The sequence below is a fragment of the Gasterosteus aculeatus genome, chromosome 13 (genome assembly GCF_964276395.1).
Source record: "Gasterosteus aculeatus chromosome 13, fGasAcu3.hap1.1, whole genome shotgun sequence".
NCBI lineage: Eukaryota > Metazoa > Chordata > Actinopteri > Perciformes > Gasterosteidae > Gasterosteus > Gasterosteus aculeatus.
This window is the reverse complement of record NC_135701.1, coordinates 15,111,215-15,130,472: the sequence shown is the minus strand read 5'-3', so window position 1 is coordinate 15,130,472 and position 19,258 is coordinate 15,111,215. Positions and strand designations below refer to the sequence as shown.

The 19,258-nt window shown below is 43.5% G+C and overlaps 3 protein-coding genes across 3 annotated transcripts; 2 read left to right on the top strand and 1 right to left on the bottom strand.

Annotated features, from left to right (window-relative positions):
• Nucleotides 1-723: 723 nt before the first annotated feature.
• Nucleotides 724-5,240, bottom strand: ccdc157 (coiled-coil domain containing 157). The gene is made up of 10 exons (XM_040196683.2): nt 4,888-5,240; nt 4,651-4,801; nt 3,883-4,573; nt 3,727-3,804; nt 3,451-3,620; nt 3,146-3,322; nt 2,880-3,048; nt 2,517-2,656; nt 2,333-2,427; nt 724-2,233 (listed from the first exon to the last, which is right to left on the bottom strand). Exons 1-10 carry the CDS (start codon nt 5,238-5,240, stop codon nt 1,993-1,995), a joined length of 2,265 nt encoding a protein of 754 aa, XP_040052617.2. The 3' UTR covers nt 724-1,992.
• On the top strand, nt 5,177-10,204 carry sf3a1 (splicing factor 3a, subunit 1). Its single transcript, XM_040196681.2, has 16 exons — nt 5,177-5,303; nt 5,426-5,516; nt 6,193-6,302; nt 6,388-6,589; nt 6,673-6,924; nt 7,019-7,093; nt 7,182-7,332; nt 7,415-7,611; nt 7,741-7,858; nt 7,948-8,255; nt 8,347-8,589; nt 8,677-8,881; nt 8,988-9,142; nt 9,477-9,578; nt 9,679-9,750; nt 9,841-10,204. Exons 2-16 carry the CDS (start codon nt 5,469-5,471, stop codon nt 9,940-9,942), a joined length of 2,340 nt encoding a protein of 779 aa, XP_040052615.1. The 5' UTR covers nt 5,177-5,303; nt 5,426-5,468; the 3' UTR covers nt 9,943-10,204.
• Nucleotides 10,205-10,218: 14 nt separating this feature from the next.
• Nucleotides 10,219-18,684, top strand: LOC120831308 (TBC1 domain family member 10A). The gene is made up of 9 exons (XM_040196684.2): nt 10,219-11,176; nt 12,390-12,489; nt 13,624-13,731; nt 13,951-14,057; nt 14,150-14,264; nt 14,904-14,969; nt 15,301-15,490; nt 15,581-15,735; nt 16,455-18,684. Exons 1-9 carry the CDS (start codon nt 10,995-10,997, stop codon nt 16,956-16,958), a joined length of 1,527 nt encoding a protein of 508 aa, XP_040052618.1. The 5' UTR covers nt 10,219-10,994; the 3' UTR covers nt 16,959-18,684.
• The last annotated feature ends 574 nt before the right edge of the window (nt 18,685-19,258 follow it).

Sequence of the window (19,258 nt, the reverse complement as noted above, 5' to 3'; positions counted from 1 at the left end):
TAAGATGTCTTCCATGTCTCTGAGGCCTCCGTAATCCCACAAGATTTGCATCAATCCCTGTCTGCAGTGTGACCTAGATTAGAGACGGGCACTCATCTTATATGGAGAGCATTCATACAACCCACACCTGTAAACAATGTCAATAAGTGAAGGATGTTTTATGACATAGGTAAATTTACTTAAAATATCTATGAATTTTGTTATCATTCATTTTAATTTGTGTTTGCATTTGTTGCATAAGAAACCGATGGCCTTAAACGTGTTGTGACGAATGCAGACTAATTCCCAAAGTTATTTATCAAGTCTGTTCGATTAAAAAAAAAAACCTCCTACACAGAACTTTCATGATTTCCATTTACTAAACTTAAATACAATCATGGACGTAGAGTTTAAGTAGGAGGCATTTTGGCAATCGTAGAATTTTGTACAACTTTGCACAATGAAAACTATTGTCTAGTCATTTTCTGTTTCAGTCATGCTTTGCATGTCGGGGGTCAGTAACAGATATTGATACTGTGGTGCTTTATAAGCTCAACATTCTGTCGCCTCTTTCTCTGTCTGTGTTGTGCAAGGAGCACAGTTATAAATGACACAATTATTTTCTCACTTCTGAATTGTATTGTACTCTTTACTCACTCTTTGCACACAAGTTCTTAAATATTTCTGTTATAGTGTAGGTCTGTATAAAATGCTAAAGACTGTGTTATAAATGAAAAATAAATGTTTTAAAACAGCATTTACAGTTTTTATTGTGGATAAATAACTTTAATAATAATTTTACAGAGCCCAGTTACAAGAATGGAAAAAACCCTTATGTTGTACCGTCAAGCCAGCTCAGACAAACCTTGTCACTGAAATACATCACATTTACTTGCTAAATACATTACGTCACACTTGTTTTGTTTTTAAAACCAGATAAAAAATCATTTTCTCTTCATTACTGAACTTTCTCTTTGTAAAAACACAACTCATCTCACACTCATTGTTGTCTGTAACATAAATATAAAAGTATTTTTGTTTAGTGCTTTTGATTAACTTGTCTAAATGCCATAGTTGATATGAAAGAATCGCTTTGTCTTCTTCCATTGCATGCATGACATTCACACAGCTGTGTAATTAAACCCATTTAAGGATTAACCTTAAGGTCATCAGCGGTCTTTTAAGGTGACAAAATTAGTGTTGGTATGACAAGTATGTTAATCGGATGTTTGAGGTTATTACTCATTTTCACTGTCAGGTTTTACACATACAACAAAAGAACAAATAGTGGATATGTTTGACTTCAACAGCTCTGACACAAGCTAACGTTTAGTCTGTTGCAGTCCAGATTAGCCAGCTGAGCTGAGGGCATTTTAAATGACCACTGCAGAGCAAGCATCAAGACATGCAGTCCAAAACCCAAAACAAACGTTACCTAACAAACACAATGTGGTCTCCATCTCGGAGCACTCACAATAACTGAGGTTAACTTGGAGGGACTGGAAAAAAGATCTGTGGTGATACAGCACAGCGTGAATCCTGTGAGCACCTGCGTTTCCATGGAAGCCCTCATTGGTTAGCACTTAAAAATCCATCAACACATTTGTCTCTGTGAGAATGTCTGTGTGACGCTCAATGTTGTACAAACATCGTCTGAGACAAGGGACTCGTCTGCTGTGAAGGCCACCCATTCATGTGCAAACAGCATATCGTTTAACCTGAAACCTAATATACAATAGACATCAATACCCTATAAAACAGATATCCACAATTAGTTGATATCTATAATGTATGTATTCACCTTGACATACTGACACATGTAGTGGTTAAAATGGTAATAGTCCAGTGTCATAACTCCACAATGTAATTTAATTGACAATTACTAAAGAATTAGTATTAGTCTGGTATAATGTACACTAATACATCATGACATATTAATGTGGGGGATCTTTTTTATGAGCTTTGCAGTCGTCCTTTCTCACGCCAATTGCAGGAAGGTCTTCAGGGTTTGTTTTATTTCCTCTGATTTGAGCTTCTGGAGCGAGAGAGAAGAAAAGCACGGCGTGTTTTTGCATGGCTTTTAGCAGCATTGGCGTCCGTGTTGAGTCGGAGGGTTTGAAGGTGAAGCTGCAGGGAGGAGGGGGAAGCAGTGGAAACACGATCCTCTGACCCGGCTGACAATAGACCGCTTTCCACTCCACTCGCTTCCCTCGCTCGGTTATCGTGTTCCAGCTCGGCTGCACTGCTGCTCTGCCTGTGGCACAAAACACAGTGAGATTATTATTCATTTGTAAAAACGTATGCATAATACTTAATGTTTTCAAAAGTAACAATTTGATCAAATCAAACTCACAACAAACACTTTTGCATTGGTGTCAGGCGATTTTGTTGCCCTCCGACCGATGAGCTGTCCAGAGAGGGGCTGCAGGTCTGCTGATCTGAGGCTTCCTGTTGATAAAACCACATAGTCTGATATAAACTCCGACATCCAAGACACCACGTCATTCACACCAAGTAGCATATTTTTATATACTCACCCTGTTGGCATTATTTTGTGCTCTATGCTTCAGCTTTAAAAGGCTGGAGTACAGGGTATTGTTTTCTTGCTCCAGAATTTTTGTACGGATGCTATTTGCCTGAAGTTGTTGCTCCATATCCAAAAGCACACTTCCTGTACCTTGAAAGGTGCAATAAACAAACACTCATAACATGACTGCGTTGTTTAAAAAAGGAGTAGGGACATAAACGAGTGCATGCATGCTTGGGTGTATTCCAAGTTATTTGCTGTTCCAGAGGAGTGGCACTGAGCAAGTTGTATTTACATTCAATGTCCGTCAGTGGATGTTTCATGCAAAATGTAAATATTGTATAGACAAATATTGCACTGCTGCCGTCCGTACTCTTTGGTTGGTCCAGAGTCACAGGGCTGAGCTCTGGGAAAGCCACCAACAGCCTCTCTCTCTCCCTCAAAGCTGTTACATACTCCTTTAGCTCAGCCACGCTGCTCTTTAGCTCGCACGTGTACGTTTCCAGGGTCCGCTTCTCCTTTTGGAGCTCCAAGCACAAGTCCTGTTGGACAGAAGCATCGCAGTATGAGAAAGTAATTTTTTTAAAAAGTCATAAAAAGGTTGCAAATGTGAAGCTGGACTCAAGAACTCCAGTAAACCTGCTGCTCAGCAAACTGAGCCTGAACTTGTTCCTTGTCCTCAGTCGTCTGTTGCAGCTGATTGTGAAGGTCGAGCTGTCTCTCCTCGCTCTCCACCAACTGCCCCCGCAGCTCTTCACACTCTTCGTCGAGAGCGTCAACTCTCTCTAACAAAGACGTTTGCTTTGCCTGCATTGACTAGGCTCACCCATACACAAAGACACACAGACACACACACACACACACACGCAAAACATGTCTACATCTATTTGAATACAGTTATGGACCATAGCTAAAAATAACATCATTTTTTTGACGTCACTGACCTCTTGCTGACGGCAAGCGCTGTGGTACTTTGCATTCTCTTTGTCAAGATGAAGTTGAGTTTCAGAGATTTGACCCTCTAACTGTTGGATCTTTTGCTTCAGTGTGAAACAGGCCTCTTCCTCTGCGTGCAAAGTCCTTACTTTATCCTGCAGCACGTTGGTTTCTTGTTCTATCGCATAATCAAAACGGCCCATCAAACAACAGGATATCAGGTTGTTTTATTTGTATTGTTGGTATTGTATTTTGGTCTCTCTACCTGAATATTATGTCCTTACCAAGTACCTGTAATGCGTCACGCTGTACTTCCACTTGCTCTTTCAGTCTTGAATTACTTTCTTCCAAGCCCAATGTTTCTGTTACAAAAATAGCAAAAATATGAAGTATGTGATTGCAATTAGTTGCGATCACATTCATTTTTGACATTTCTGCACCTCTCTGAAGTTGTTGCTTCTCCTCCTGCAGCCTTTTCTCTGTTTCTTTCATTGATCTTTGTGCTTTCCTCAGTGAAAACTCCAGCTGGACTATGTTCACTTGGTGTCTTTCCATCTCTTGCTTGAACTCTTTCTGTTTCATCTCTAGCTTGGACCTGAATCTCTCGCGCTCAGCTTCTGCTTCTGCAAGTCTATCTTTGAGGGGCTGCACAGTATTCCGCACATCTTGAAGATGTTTTTCCAGCCGGCGCATGTCTCTCAGCTGCTCGTTGGCCCAGAGGGCCACATCGCCTGCTGTCATATGTCCCAGCCCCAGGGTGTCTCCCACGGCTACTAAGAGCGGCTGCAGAGACGAGGGCAGGCTCTCACTCTGGAGCAGTTCCACCAAAGCATGCCCGGTTTTTGTTAAAGTGGATTGCACTTGGTGGCATGCGCTGCAGGGAACAAGGGACGATTCAACGGTCTGGCAGCTGGCGTTGTGGCTGTCGGCTTTAGGACGGCGCGGGGTGTCGAGTGCTGCACCGGACGGTACGTGATTCCGGGGCAAAAACTGAAAGGAGCTTGTTGAAGACCAGGCAGAAGAGCCGTATCTGCACGAGCTCATTTGGGGGGAGACCGATGAAGCTGTATCTGATTCATCAGAGTCACATGGCTTTGGTTTAGTTTGTTCCTTGATGTCTTTACATGTCCCCTAAAATAAGAACAACGGCGGAAAAAGAAATTCAAACTCATGTTTTATCTTCATCTCAACAAAAACAATGTCCCTACCTTGACGTTGGCAAACTGAACTAAATTACTCCAATAATTTCTGACGACAAGACCAACTGACAGACATCCTCTCTGCTGGCTGTGTTCTCTCCTGTGGCTGCACCTCATTTGCTCAACATACGCATTGAAGCTTTGTTGAAGAAGCAGTAGTCTTCAGCGAAAAAGAGAGAAAAAGGATAAATATTCAACAACAACAACAACTATTGTAAAAAGGTGTTCATTTGATACATGTATTACCTGTCAATCACCAGCTCCAATAACACGATGTGGGAATGTTGATTGAATTCATCCTCGCCATCCACAAAGTCATATTGCTCCAGCAGAGCTACCATGTCCAGATTACACGAGAGTTTATCGGGGAACTTCCATGAGGAAAAGCGGACCGGTCCAGTTCTAGAAAAGACATCCAGAATCGCCCCTTGAAGGTCAACGACGTCTTTTCGGATGCTTTCGATACAGTCCTGACGACCCAAAAACTGACTCATATCTGACAAGGTGTTTTTGTTTCGACACGACACCGAGGGCAAGGAGGTGTAGTTTGTTGAAATCACATCGCCTTGGAAACCAGCAGACAATACTCCAAGCCCCATAATGCTTTGCGGCAAGTGTCCGGAAGTGATACGTCTCTATTGGGTCAACGAAAGCGCGACCGAGTAAGTGTTTGACTACAGTGAATTTATAGTTAAATGTTACACATTGTGTTTCTAGATAAATTAACCGCATAAGTTGTGTATATAAAATACATACGTCTTCTTGTTATTTTGGTGTTTTGCAGGTTAACTGCTACATCCAGCTTTAACCGACAATAAGACCTCGCCATGCCGCCTGGGCCTGTTCAGATTGTTCAGCCGGAGCCCAACAACAAGGTTACTAACGTTAATCATGTACATACACCAAATGTAACGAAAATACTGTTTCCGAGAGGGGAAGCTAGTGAACAATGTACGATTTACTGGCAAATCTGAACGAAGGTGAATTGCAGAGTAGTCTATTTCGGATCGTTCGCACAAGGCGTAAATCGTGTTAGCTTATGTTAGCTTTTAGGGTCAATTAACGAGCACCGCTGACGTTACCTTTAACGTTAACTAAACGAAATCAGATGTTTTTTAATATTTTCATGTTAGCATCTGAAACGTTTACTCGGAGACAATATTCACCGTGATGACTTTTACAGCGAATCTATTGTTACCCGATTAGGATTTTAGAATGTGTTCCTTATGAATGAGCCGCAGGTTTATGGATAGAAGCATCAGATGGCTCACAACATCTTATATTAAAACTAAATCCATATGCATAGGATAATGCTACAGGGGGTAAGGGTTTGTTTTATCTGTTTTAAATCTTCCAATCAATTATCTTTTTTTTAAATGTCCTTTTGCCTTGTGGTTTAAATATGCTACACTTGTCTAATGGAGTTCAATAGTACAAAAGGTGGGTGATGTTTAGGTAGTATGTGAAGAGTAACAGTGAATAGGAATCAGGACTCTTTAATCTTGCATATTACAAATGCAAAGACCTAACAAATATGAATTTTGCCAACAGAATGAGGCTCCAGCAGAAGAAACCCCTGCCACGAAACCCATCGTTGGCATCATTTACCCGCCTCCTGAGGTCCGAAACATAGTTGACAAGACAGCCAGCTTTGTTGCCAGGTTAGTAACTCAACGTGTATTAATTGTTACATATCATATATAAATTAGGAGAGATGAATATAACAAAGGCCTTGTCATTTAACAGGAATGGACCCGAGTTTGAAGCAAGAATCCGTCAGAATGAGATCAACAATCCAAAGTTCAATTTCCTCAACCCAAATGACCCGTACCATGCCTACTACCGTCACAAGGTCAATGAATTCAAGGAGGGGAAAGGGCAGGAACCTTCTGCGGCAGTGCCCAAGGTTATGCAGCAGGCCATGCTGCAATCTCAGCTTTCTCAAAAAGTAAGAAATGGCATTTTAATCTGGGTTTTCTTTTGGTTAGTGCCCTTTTAAATGTTTTTTTAATACGTTGTATTTGTCAATAGGTGCAGGTGATTCAGGAGGCGGTGGTCCCCAAAGAACCACCTCCAGAGTACGAGTTCATTGCGGATCCTCCATCTATCTCAGCATTTGATCTTGATGTTGTCAAGCTCACGGCCCAGTTTGTTGCCCGCAACGGCCGCCAGTTTCTCACTCAGCTCATGCAGAAAGAACAGAGGAACTACCAGTTTGACTTCCTGCGGCCGCAGCACAGCCTTTTCAACTACTTCACCAAACTCGTTGAGCAGTACACCAAGGTGAGCCTTACACATTGATCCCCTGATATTACCGTTATTCTGTGCGTGGAAGGGGATGTTAAACTACGTCTTGATTTTGTTGTGCCAAATGTAGATTCTGATCCCTCCCAAAGGCCTTCTGATCAAGCTGAAGAAAGAAGCTGAGAATCCACGAGAGGTTATGGATCAGGTAATCCCCTTAATCTGTTACTGGTTCTCACAGTAAACTATGAATATCACGTTGCCTGTATTGAGCCGTCTTTCTGCACAACCTGTAGGTGAAGTACCGTGTTGAGTGGGCAAAGTTCCAGGAGCGTGAGAGGAAGAAGGAAGAGGAGGAGAGAGAGAAAGAACGTGTGGCATATGCCCAAATTGACTGGCATGACTTTGTGGTGGTTGAGACGGTGGATTTCCAGCCCAACGAACAGGGTAATCTATCATTGACTACTATTAAACATGTAACATCCAAAATGGATCTAGAATTGCTTATTTATTATCTCCATTATCCCAGGCCACTTCCCCCCACCTACCACACCAGAAGAGCTCGGCGCTCGCATCCTGATCCAAGAGCGCTATGAGAAGTATGGAGAGAGTGAGGAGGTGGAGATGGAGGTTGAAAGTGAGGATGACGACGATGAACGGGCGGTTCGGGGCGAAGGCCACCCCTCACAACCGGATCAAGACACACAAGTGCAGGACATGGATGAGGTAAGGAATTATAACGATATGAATTACTGTGCCTTGTAAACTCCCGAGCCATGACCAAACGCAAGTTAAAATGTTCTGACCCGCTGGTAACAACAAATAATTACATTCACCCTTTTTTGCTTTCTTAAGGGATCTGATGATGATGATGATGGTATGAAGGCTCCATTGCCACCAGACAACCCTATGCCACCCCCACTGCCGCCTACTCCAGACCAGGTTATCATTCGCAAAGACTACGACCCCAAAGGTAACACCAGCTCCCTTTTCGAGAGGGAAAACTAATATCATAACAAACTATCTACAACGTGCTAATCTTAAACAATTGCTTCCTTACAGCTTCCAAGGCTCCGCCCTCGATCATAACTCCAGACGAGTATCTCATCTCGCCAATTACTGGTGAGAAGATCCAAGCCAGTAAGATGCAAGAGCACATGCGTATTGGTCTGCTGGATCCGCGCTGGCTGGAACAACGGGACCGCGGCATCCGAGAGAGGCAGACCGAAGATGAGGTCTATGCCCCCGGTTTGGATATCGAGAGTAGCTTGAAACAACTGGCTGAAAGGCGAACGGATATCTTCGGTTCGGAAGAAACAGCCATCGGTAAGAAGATTGGTGAAGAAGAAATCCAGAAGCCAGAGGAGAAGGTGAGCACCGCCATGGCTTTATGCCGCACACTGAGGGGTCCGTTTTTAGGAATTGAGTCAGTAACTTAACTTTCTCCTTCCATGTCAACAGGTTACATGGGACGGCCACTCTGGCAGCATGGCTCGTACCCAGCAGGCAGCACAGGCCAACATCACCCTGCAAGAGCAGATCGAAGCCATTCACAAGGCCAAAGGACTGGTGGGAGAGGACGACGCCAGGGAGAAAATTGGCCCAAGCAAGCCGAGTGAAATTCATCACCAGCCACCCATGCAGTCTCAAATGAATATGCCCAAACCCAATCCCCAAATGACGATGCCTCGCCCAATGCAGTCTGTGAGTAACCGCAAATTTAAAAAATGTAAAACTTTTAATAATGAAATTACAAAACGAATAACTCGCTAATGTGTTCCTTGTTAACAGATGCCACAAGTGCGCACCACTCTCCTGTCTGCTGTACCTGTGATTCCGAGACCCCCGATGTCTCCGGTGGTGCGCCTCACACCAGGTCACGTTATAGCATCCATGCCTCCCATGATTCCTGCTCCCCGCATCAATGTGGTCCCCATGCCGCCACCAGCACCTCACATGATGGCACCCAGACCACCTCCCATGGTTGTTCCAACTGGTAAGATGGAGGTTTCCGCACACTTATCCCTGACATTCAAAATGAATGCGCGAGTATTTAGGGCATTCGTTATGATTTTAAATTGAAATAACTTTTTTTCTGTCAGCATTTGTCCCCGCCCCTCCAGTACCACAACCCCCAAGCTCTGCTCCTGCGCCACCATCCCACCCGCCGCCACCTCATGACGATGAGCCAGTCAACAAGAAGATGAAGACAGAGGACAACCTTATTCCAGAAGAGGAGTTCCTTCGTAGAAATAAGGTGCGTTAAAACAGTAAAATACTATTTGTTCATTTCCATTTGCCAATGGTGAATTCTGCCATCTGCATTTCAGACAAAAATCTAAATACTGGTTTCAAACTTTTTATTAGTGCCACAATGATCCGCGTGTTTTTAGATATACAGATAGCCATGAAAGTGTAATGTCTGTACATGAATAAAGTAGGTCTGGGTATATGTTATGTTATATGTTATGTGAAATTCAATATCCCTGGATTTGATTGGTTTATCAAATCAGCTATAGCTAAAGTTATACAGCTGTGATGGATATTGCCAAACTATTGCTAATCTCATCTTTTTCTTTTTTCCTTTTCAGGGTCCTGTGGCAGTCAAAGTACAGGTACCCAACATGCAGGACAAGACCGAATGGAAGCTGAACGGCCAAGTGCTCAATTTCACTGTCCCGCTCACGGATCAGGTTCGTAACGGGTGGCTTATTATTTTCTTGTTTCTAAGTGAGTTGTAAGCATGTGCAACTACTGCATCTTTATGGATCTGCAACTGCAATGTCTCCACAGGTATCTGTTATTAAAGTCAAAATCCACGAAGCTACGGGCATGCCAGCAGGAAAACAGAAGTTACAATTCGAGGTAAACTGTCATTTGAATTCGCTTTCCTTGTCCCCTTTTTTGAACCCCAAATTGTTTAATAATCTATGGGGGTGTTTTTGGTTCCTTTAGGGCATTTTCATCAAAGATTCCAACTCGCTGGCTTATTACAACATGAGTAATGGCGCCGTCATCCACCTGGCACTCAAGGAGAGAGGTGGAAGGAAGAAGTGAGACACGCAGCAAGAAGAAATATTTTACGTGAATGTCTTTTCACTCACTCTTGTCATGGCATTTTAGCTAACAACATTTTTCAAAAAGGATTTCCTTTTATATTTTTCTTTTTCGTCAACTCCGAATGCTTAAGAAATTTGTACCAAACAGGCAGACACTGCTTCCCAATGTTCAACTCTTGCTTTCTTCATGATCTCATACATTATATAGTAACTTGTGACATGTAGAAAGCCATGATGCTAAATAAAGAGATACAAACATGTGTTGTGTTGCTTCATGGGGTGAAAGGTTAGCAACCGTTTAACGTGACTGCGCATTCAGACGAGGATTAGTGATGTAGACTAAACACCACATCGATGCAAGGTTAGTCTGGAATAAAATGGTGGTTCACTTTGGAAAAGTGTGATTGTTTGAATTGCAGTGAGGGAGAAAGCGTTTATAAACCAGCGCATGTTGTTTTTGTTCCAGACGTAAGCTTGACTTTGTAAGGCGGCCGCTAGGGGTAAACGTACCAACCCGCACCGGAGACTTCTGGGTCGAGTCTAAATCTGTCCCGCACACTCGGGATGACAGGACGGCGAGTCGAGACATCCGTTCGCTGAGGACGTGACAAACTAGTCCGTTGACCGTCCTACACATCCTTTTTTTTTAATGGCTAACTATGAAATACAAAGTCATTATACCGGGTCAGCTCGTTGAAGGTAGGATCACCGTAAGAAGAGTTGCGGATTGTAGCGCTAGCTTTTAAAGCTAACTTCGTTAGCAGGCTACCGTTAGCTAGCTAATGTTAAATCAAAATAAGCATTCAATTTGACCTCCGCTAACTAACGCTCCTGACCATTTACTGTGGCTCCTTGGTTACGTTTGACGGCACCGAACACTTACAGACGAAACAGTACTTGGGAAGTTTTTCCTCCCGTTCGGGAATCATGGCGTCGACGTGGTTTAGTTGGACAACATATGCAGAGGAGCAGTTGTGACTTCGGGCTGTCAACAAGCTCGCTGACGTTAGCTACCCTGGCTAGCCAGCTAGCGTTAGCTCTCTTGCTACCATGGCCAGAATGGAGAACGGCCGTCAGTCGATGGACACGAGAAGCATCCGGACCATCAGCAGCAGTCGCATGGACGACGAAAGCTCCTTGGGGTCCGACTCTGAGATCAACGGATTCACCAGCGACAGACAGACGGACAAATACGGATTCATCGGCGGGGCTCAGCAGCACACGGAGGAATCGTAAGTGTTTCCTCGACTCGCTGCTTCATTGCCATTGATTTGTTCAAAAGCGGCGAACTTGATTTTTTTTTTCCGGTTTATTTTTATTCCACCTCAGCAAAAGATAAGCAGAGGATCACGATGTGTTCGTTGAAGTAGCGATGATTACTTGTCACAAGTTGTGTTGGTGTGTTATCGTGGTGCTCCCTACCTGCTGCGTGGCACTGTGTGCTTCACATCAACCAATGTGAAGAATACACAGCCAGTTGTAGCATGTGCTTATCTTCATTCCCTCAATAAACTACTGGTTTCATAGATAACGTTATATTTATTATTCACAATATTAAACCATTCAGTTTGTTGTTGAATTAATTAATTCACAGACTTTGACACAAGTTGCAGTGTTTTTTTCTTTTCTTTAAGAAGGCTTCTTTCTCTCTTTGTAATCGGGCCCTTGAGCCCACATTACAGCACTGACCCAGTGGAAGGAGTGAAGAGAAAGTTGTGCCGAGCACCGAACCGGTTGGCTCTGGGCTTCCTGTTTTTTGGGGAGTTTTGGGCCGACTTGGAGCCACAGCTCTGGAGCCCCGTTCCTGCAGGGCCGTTCCTGCAGGGCCTCTCCTGGCTCCCTGTGCCGTTTGGCTGAGATTTGAAGGTTGCTCATCGCTTCTCGGGGTCTTTAGAAGCTGAAGCTGGAGAGTCGAATATTGTTGTACCGATCCCCTTTGTGCAGTGATTTTCTTTTTGACCGAAAGACTGCTTTCCCCCTGAACCGTCCTTGAAGACGTTTTGAACCCTACGATTAAAGGCTTGTGTCGGTGAGATAATTACATACCTCAGTAGAGCATCAGACCGTATTCATGAAGTAGGTTGGCCTTGCCTACATTTTCTTTTTCTGCGAGAACATTACTTGCCCTCCCTTTTTATTATTTATTTATTTTCAAAGTCTTAACAGGCGAGAGGCTAGATGTGAGTTTGTGTGTTTTATAGCCTCCTTAAAGCGAGGTTCATTGCTCAATGACTGTATATGAACAATGGCCACCTACGCAGATCTGAGGATTTTTTTTGTTTTCGTCACACCCTCCCAATATACTGCCTATTTATGTTCGGCCAATTAAAATATTTATTTGAGTCGGGAGACGGAATTTAGATTTTTCAGTCTCATTTGGTTTAATGTTGAATTAACGTCACAAAATGTGAATTCTTTCCTGTCTTTTCTCCACTGCGTCCCCAGAGCGCAGGATTTGCCCCCACAAGTGCTCCGGCAAAGGGAGCTGAAGTGGCTGGACATGCTCGGCCACTGGGATAAGTGGATGATCAAGAGATTCAACAAGGTCAGACCCAAATATAAACGCAATAACACAAAGCAGCGAGGTGCTCTGGTCGCATTTTCGGTTCGTACAATTCTAAATCTTTTTTTCAACGCGCACATCCCCGGTTCACCCCTGATGCCCATGCTGCGAAGGATCAACCCATAGTAGCTACACCCGCTCCAGTGTTCGGTGGACGCAGAAATAGCCGCTGCACTTGTCCCGCTGGTTCGGTGTCAAGCACTCAGCAATTCAGCACAGGGCTGCAGTTTCACCTCGTCTGCATGCGTCAACAGCACGGCAGGACACAGCCCATCCCTTTATCGTCCCATGCACCATGTGACAAATTGACAGTCTTAGATTTAGGGCGGGGCTGTGGTTGATTTCTATGAGAAGAGCTGCATGTAAAATAACCGACACGAGTGAGGGTTTCTGATCCCTTTATTGTGCCCTCGTTCATAATAATGTTACGGAAGGGCCTCCTTGGGGAAGCCAGCTTCGTATTAAAATGAAAAATCAATAGAATCCAGAAATTGTATTGGAAGTGTTTGTTCAACCAACCAATGTATTGTGTCAAAAGTGGCATGAAACTATATGACGTATTATAGATAGTTACTGAGACACCCCGCCCAAGTTATGCTCGAGGTATTCTAAGGAAGTATGTAGGCGTGCAGCCCTGTTCATATGAGTACAATACATAGTTTGGTCAATACTTGCTTACATCTGTTTTTCCTTTTCCTGTTATCCTTGTTTTATCTTTTTACATTTTTTAGTTTATTTGTAAAAACAAAAAACACATGTGGAGAACAAAGAAAAAAAGCGCATAACCGGCCAATAAGGCTGCTTCTGATTCTAAGAGCACACTGGAGGGATACTTTATTACATTCATCTTTCTTTAGCTATGTCTAAAAGTTCTATGAACAAATAACCGACACAAATTCATTTCCAGTTAATCAAGATCAATATTTCCAACCGTCATTTGTCACGACAGGCCGCAAACTTTTCTTGTCTTTCTTCTCTGTCTTCTAAACGGATATATGCAGTTCATGTGTATTCAATTAAAGGAACCGATACCAAGTGACGGTCTGGTGCTTTTACCGCCGACTGCACATGCTGCGGCGTACTGGACCGTTGTCACACTCTGTTTCTGTGGCTCAGGTGAGGCTGCGCTGCCAGAAGGGAATCCCTCCAGCGCTGCGAGGCCGCGCGTGGCTCTACCTGTCGGGAGGAAAGGTGAAGAAAGAGCAGAATCAAGGAAAGTTTCAGGTCAGAGATATTTCTGTTTCACTTCCTTTTATGCCGTACTTGGAATTCTTTAGAAATTGCTACTGAAACTGTGGGGGGGTTTCAGGATAGTGAAATACAAAACCTTTTTGAGTGGATTTTAGAGAAATGAAAATGATATGGATTAGGTTCCCAAAAGGCCCATTGTGTTGAATAAAGAGCTCTATCTCACTGTGTGTTTATTTTTAAAATGTGTTTCAGGAGCTGGATAGCCAGCCGGGAGACCCCAAATGGGTGGACGTGATCGAGAAAGACCTCCATCGACAGTTTCCTTTCCACGAGATGTTTGTGTCCCGGGGAGGACACGGGTACGCTGTCTGACATGATGTGACGTTACGGGCTGAGATCGGGTGCCGCAGTCCGTTTGATTGTGTGTGTTGGTGTGTCTGACTCCGCGCAGGCAGCAGGACCTGTTCCGTGTTCTTAAGGCCTACACTCTGTACAGACCAGAGGAGGGTTACTGCCAGGCTCAGGCCCCCATCGCTGCCGTGTTGCTCATGCACATGCCTGCTGAGGTACGCCCCTCCTCCACAGACACCATTTAAACCACTGCACGATGTTTCGCCACATGTTGGGAGGCGTTTGTCGGCCGCAGAGTTAATTTTGTTGGAAGGCTTGTTGCTATTTTGGTCTTAAAAAGAAAAATCCAACAGGTTTTTTTGTGAATTTCCTCTTTATTTCTTGACCAAATAGTCTATTTTAAGCTGAGCAGCTCAGAGACAGACTGTACAGACAAAGTTATCATGAGATAAATCTGAGATAATAGTTAGAACATTATGTCTGCAGCCACGCTGACCTTTTTAGGGCTGCAGATTTGTTTACTTCACAGCCGTAAAACTCAAATGTCTGTAGAAGTCTCTAAAACGAATTAACATCAACTGAGTGGTTTTAAATGCTGCGTTCCTATTGGTGTCCTAATGTGACCCAGCTTAGTGATGTTGTTGTGCTAACATCAGTGTTTTTGTTTTTAAAGTCTTAAACATTATTTAGTCTTTTGACCCATATGTTATGCAGCGTATAACGCATAGTGGCCAGACTTTTATCCAAGCCAACACTTCCAGCATTGACCTCCCTGACTTGTGAGCTTGCAGAAATGTGGTAAAACTAAGGTTTCTGCTGCGGCTTGCTGACATCATCTGTATTTGTTTCCACAGGATGCCTTCTGGGGGCTGGTACAAATCTGTGAGAAGTACCTTCCTGGCTACTACAGTCCTGGCCTGGTAAGATTGAAACACATACAGGCATGCAGGATGACCTCACCAGGAACATAATGTCTGAATAATTGGCTTGGATCAAAACCCAAGTAATGAATCTTGTGAAACTATTTTTTTCTAATGGTTCCTGTTCAGCATTATTGTCTTTTAATTATTTAATCTGTTTTAAATGGAAACAACACATTAACTGAATATTTCCAGAAACATGCCACATTTTGACTGCTTCACTTAAAATGGTTGAATATCCATATGCATATCGGGTTGCAGCCCCAACAATAGAGAATAAAAAGCCTTTTGTATTCCCTGTTAATGCGATCCGATCCGTGTCCATTTTCAGGAAGCCATACAGTTGGATGGAGAGATCTTGTTCGCCGTGCTGCGACGCGTCTCCCCACTGGCCTTCCGCCATCTGGAGAAACACAAGATCGACCCCATCCTCTACATGACTGAGTGGTTTATGTGTGCCTTCTCCAGGACGCTGCCCTGGGCCTCCGTGCTGCGCGTCTGGGACATGTTCCTCTGTGACGGTAACACTTGCTTGTTGCAGTGGTACCGGATTTTGTCGGTAGAAGCCCCCCCCCCCGGTTGCTCCCCTCTGCTCTCCTCCCCTCTCCCAGGTGTGAAGATAATCTTTCGTGTGGGTCTGGTGCTTCTGAAGTGCATGCTGGGCACCCGGGAGAAGTTGAAGGCCTGCCAGGGCCAGTATGAGACCATGGAGCTCCTCAGGGCCCTGGAGCCTCGCTACATGCAGGAGGGCTTCCTGGTCCGAGAGGTAACCGCGGAGAGGCAGCCATGTGGTGCACTGGCCAGAGAGAAAGGCCTGGTTGACAAACATTACCCTGCTTAATTGTCAATGCAGGAAATCAATCATGAAAAAGTATATTGTTCAATCTCCACCACGTGCAGGAGGAGTTAAATTAGTTCAATCTATCAAAATAATGATAAAGATTTATGTCCCACAAGAGCTGGTCAATATCGGCTGGATCGTGCATTTTGGGTCTGTGCAATAATATATATGACCTAAATTCAGTAAGTGTTGTTATTTACCTTAACAAAGACCGTTAATTTCTCGAAGTTTATCGACAGGAAGTCATATTGCGCCGCCACAATCATTTAGCAGTGTAGTGAACACTGGGCGCTCAGAAGGGAAACAGGAGTGACTCTGAGAGAGTGAATGGAAGTGATACAGAGACAAATACACCAGAGTTCTGCCTGGGCAGTGTCTGGGTCGAGCGCCCACGCTTTGCGTACATCTCTGTCCAGGCTGACAATACCTCCTCTTGTATGAAGGCTTGTCTCGTCTGCAGATGACCATGCTGCCTTTTAACCCTTTGGCATTCATTGAGAAAGTTCACATTTTCAACACAAAGGCCACATGTGGAAGGGGAACATACTGTGCTTCCCAGCAAAGTCGGGTCTTTTCACACACAGTTCCTTTTTGAAAATGATCTAATATCTTGGAGACGACTTTAACGTCTCTTCCTGTCCCAGATTCTGGAGGTGCCGGTGACAGCGCGTGACGTGGAGCGGGAGAACTACACCCAGCTGAAGCGCTGGAAGAAGAACCGCGGCGAGCTGAATTTCAAATCCCCTCCGAGGATGCACGGCGCCCGGGTCGTCTTGCTGTCCGAGCCGCCGAGGCGCCAGGACCTGCAGCAGAACCCGACCATCGTGCTGGAGGTCCCGCAGCCCACCCCGCAGCTCAAGAAGAAGGATAGAAGCTTTAAGAAGAAGGGCAGCATAAAGAAGTCCCAGCCCGTTGTGGAGATCCCTAATCCTTACTCCCTTCCCAACGACCCTGCACCGCCCCTCGCAGGTCCACAAGCTCCTCCCCCCCCAGCGGGCAACAAGTCGCCGGAGGCAGCGCCACAGACTGACACGGAGCCGCCTCGCCAGCAGCCAGCGCCTCCCACAGAGCCGCCCCCCGCCGAAGAGTCTCCTCTGCAGCAATCCACACAAAGCCTTAGCAGCACCGAGCAAGATACGTACCTGTAGCTCTTCATCACTGTGTGTGTGTGTGTGTGTGTCTGTGTGTGTGTGTGTGTGTGAGAGAACCGAGCACCAGCAGCCTTCTGCCAACGACCCGCCAGCCTTTCCAAGGTCTATTATTCTAATGTTGGACTGTTTGATATTCATCTTAGACATTATTTTTTTCCTATTACATGACTGTGATACACTAAAGCGTCACGTAAAATCTGTTACTTACTTATTCTGTCCTCAAGTATTCCGTTTGTTAGAGAGACTTGTTACTGAGTTGTGGGCTTCTAATGGGACTCACAGAATAATGAGGTGGCACAGCTAATGCAGGTTTTATATAGTTTTCCACTCCAATTCAACACTATGGAATTTATTGGTCACTAAGCCTTTTATATTTCACTAACGGTTTTGTTCACTAGAGGGCAGCCTGGCCGAGGTTTCCGCCGTTACATTCCCTGTTCGTAGAGCGGATCACAGCAGGTGTGGGATTCCTACGCGACCTCACATAACTTTGGGAGGTACAATTCTGAGATTGAGCTTTTTTTATTTTTTTCTCTCTCTCTCTCCTTTTTTTATGTTTTGTTTTCTTCTTCAAATTGTGCGGCATTGTTTTCTTGCTCATCTTTTTGGTTATTTGTTTAAACGGCAGTTTAAATGTTACATTTGTTTGCGCATTCCTTGCTATATATGGTCACTTTTTTCCCCCCACGTCCTTAGAATATATGTGATTTAGCTCCAATATTCACTGGGCCAGGCACTTCCAGACACTTTAAAGCAGCAAAGGGCCACACACCGGACACTGTGTCTAAAGCTTATCAGTTTGAGAGCTGTCTCTTGCCAAATGCAATTCCCTATAAAGTATGTATTTGTGCATGTTTTCAAATCACTTAATTGTTCTGACCTTCTTCTCGGCTTTGCTCTAATATCCAGTTGGAGCCAAGAATATCTTGTGCGAATTGGCTCCGTCTTTTTTACTTATATTATGCTAGAAGTTCCAAAGTTTTGAGATGACATTAGAGCCACTGTGACCAGGTGTTCTCTGTTCGTACAGTCAAGAGGGATCAAAGGATTTCAAGATTTCTTTAGAGCTATTTTGAATAATTTGATGGCGATGTATGGAGACACCCAGAGGCTGTGCGCTGATTGGACAATCCTTTTGTGTCCTTTTGTCTTTCATCACAATGATACAAAGTAAAGGGAGTTTTGTATCCGTGTAAGATGTGTTTTTGTATGTAGTTTATACAGAAACAAAGCAATGCATTTTTCACTTATCAGAAGCAGTGTCGTTTAAAAGGATAACACACATTTGCAAGAAGCCCCTTCCCAGTATAGATCTTTATTTGCTTATACTACACATCTCACATTTTGCTATAATTTAATTTAATGCTCATTGTGTAGATATATCCTGTAAAATAACAATTTATTTTCTAATAAATTTATTTTTCAATGTATAATGCTATATTTTACGTAGCAGTTACATAAACCGAGAAGACATCTCTAAATAATTCTCTAAATCTAAATCTCTAAAGTGTAAGACGTGATCTTTTTCAATCAATATTTGTAACACTAGAAAAATCCAAAATTTGTGGGTGATCTTTGCAAGTGAAAATTATTTTGTTACACTTAAAATGATCTGGTATTGTCATTCACATTAGGATTCATAAGATGTTTGACAAAAATGGGGCGCTATGCATCATCATGTTTAAATTGAATGAATAAACTTGTTTAAAGCAATCAAAAAAAATGTGACCAGAAGTTGGTTCAATATTCTGTTTTCACCCCCAGATGGCGCTCCAGAGTCATCGGTGATTTATGTGCACGGTGCTGGGGCATCTTAATGAAAGGCCGCTGAGAAAAGAGGAAATGAATCACTTTTTATACATTGTAAGTCATTCAGGGAGAACACAGTTCAGATGGGTTACAGCCTTTATGCTAATCTATAGAAATACCTTTCAACAATTGGCACATTCAACTTCTCCATTGATTATATCACAATCAGCTTGTATGCTTTTGCGTAGAAGACATTTCTTTTGTTTATTTTTTATTGGTTCAACTTTCATACACGGCAGTAGACAAATTAACAAGGAAAATGAGGGTATGTACACATACTGTTTATCTACATATATATAAATATATATTATGTAAGAAAACTTGATAAAATTCATAAAGCATTTTATCAAGAGAACTCTGCAATGTTCTTGTCATTCATCCGTCCACGCATCAATGTGAGCGAGCTGCTGACTCGTCAAGGTGGAGCCATATTCTACATCATTGGTATATGAGGTGTTTTTTTAATATAAATTCTTAACACAAAAAAG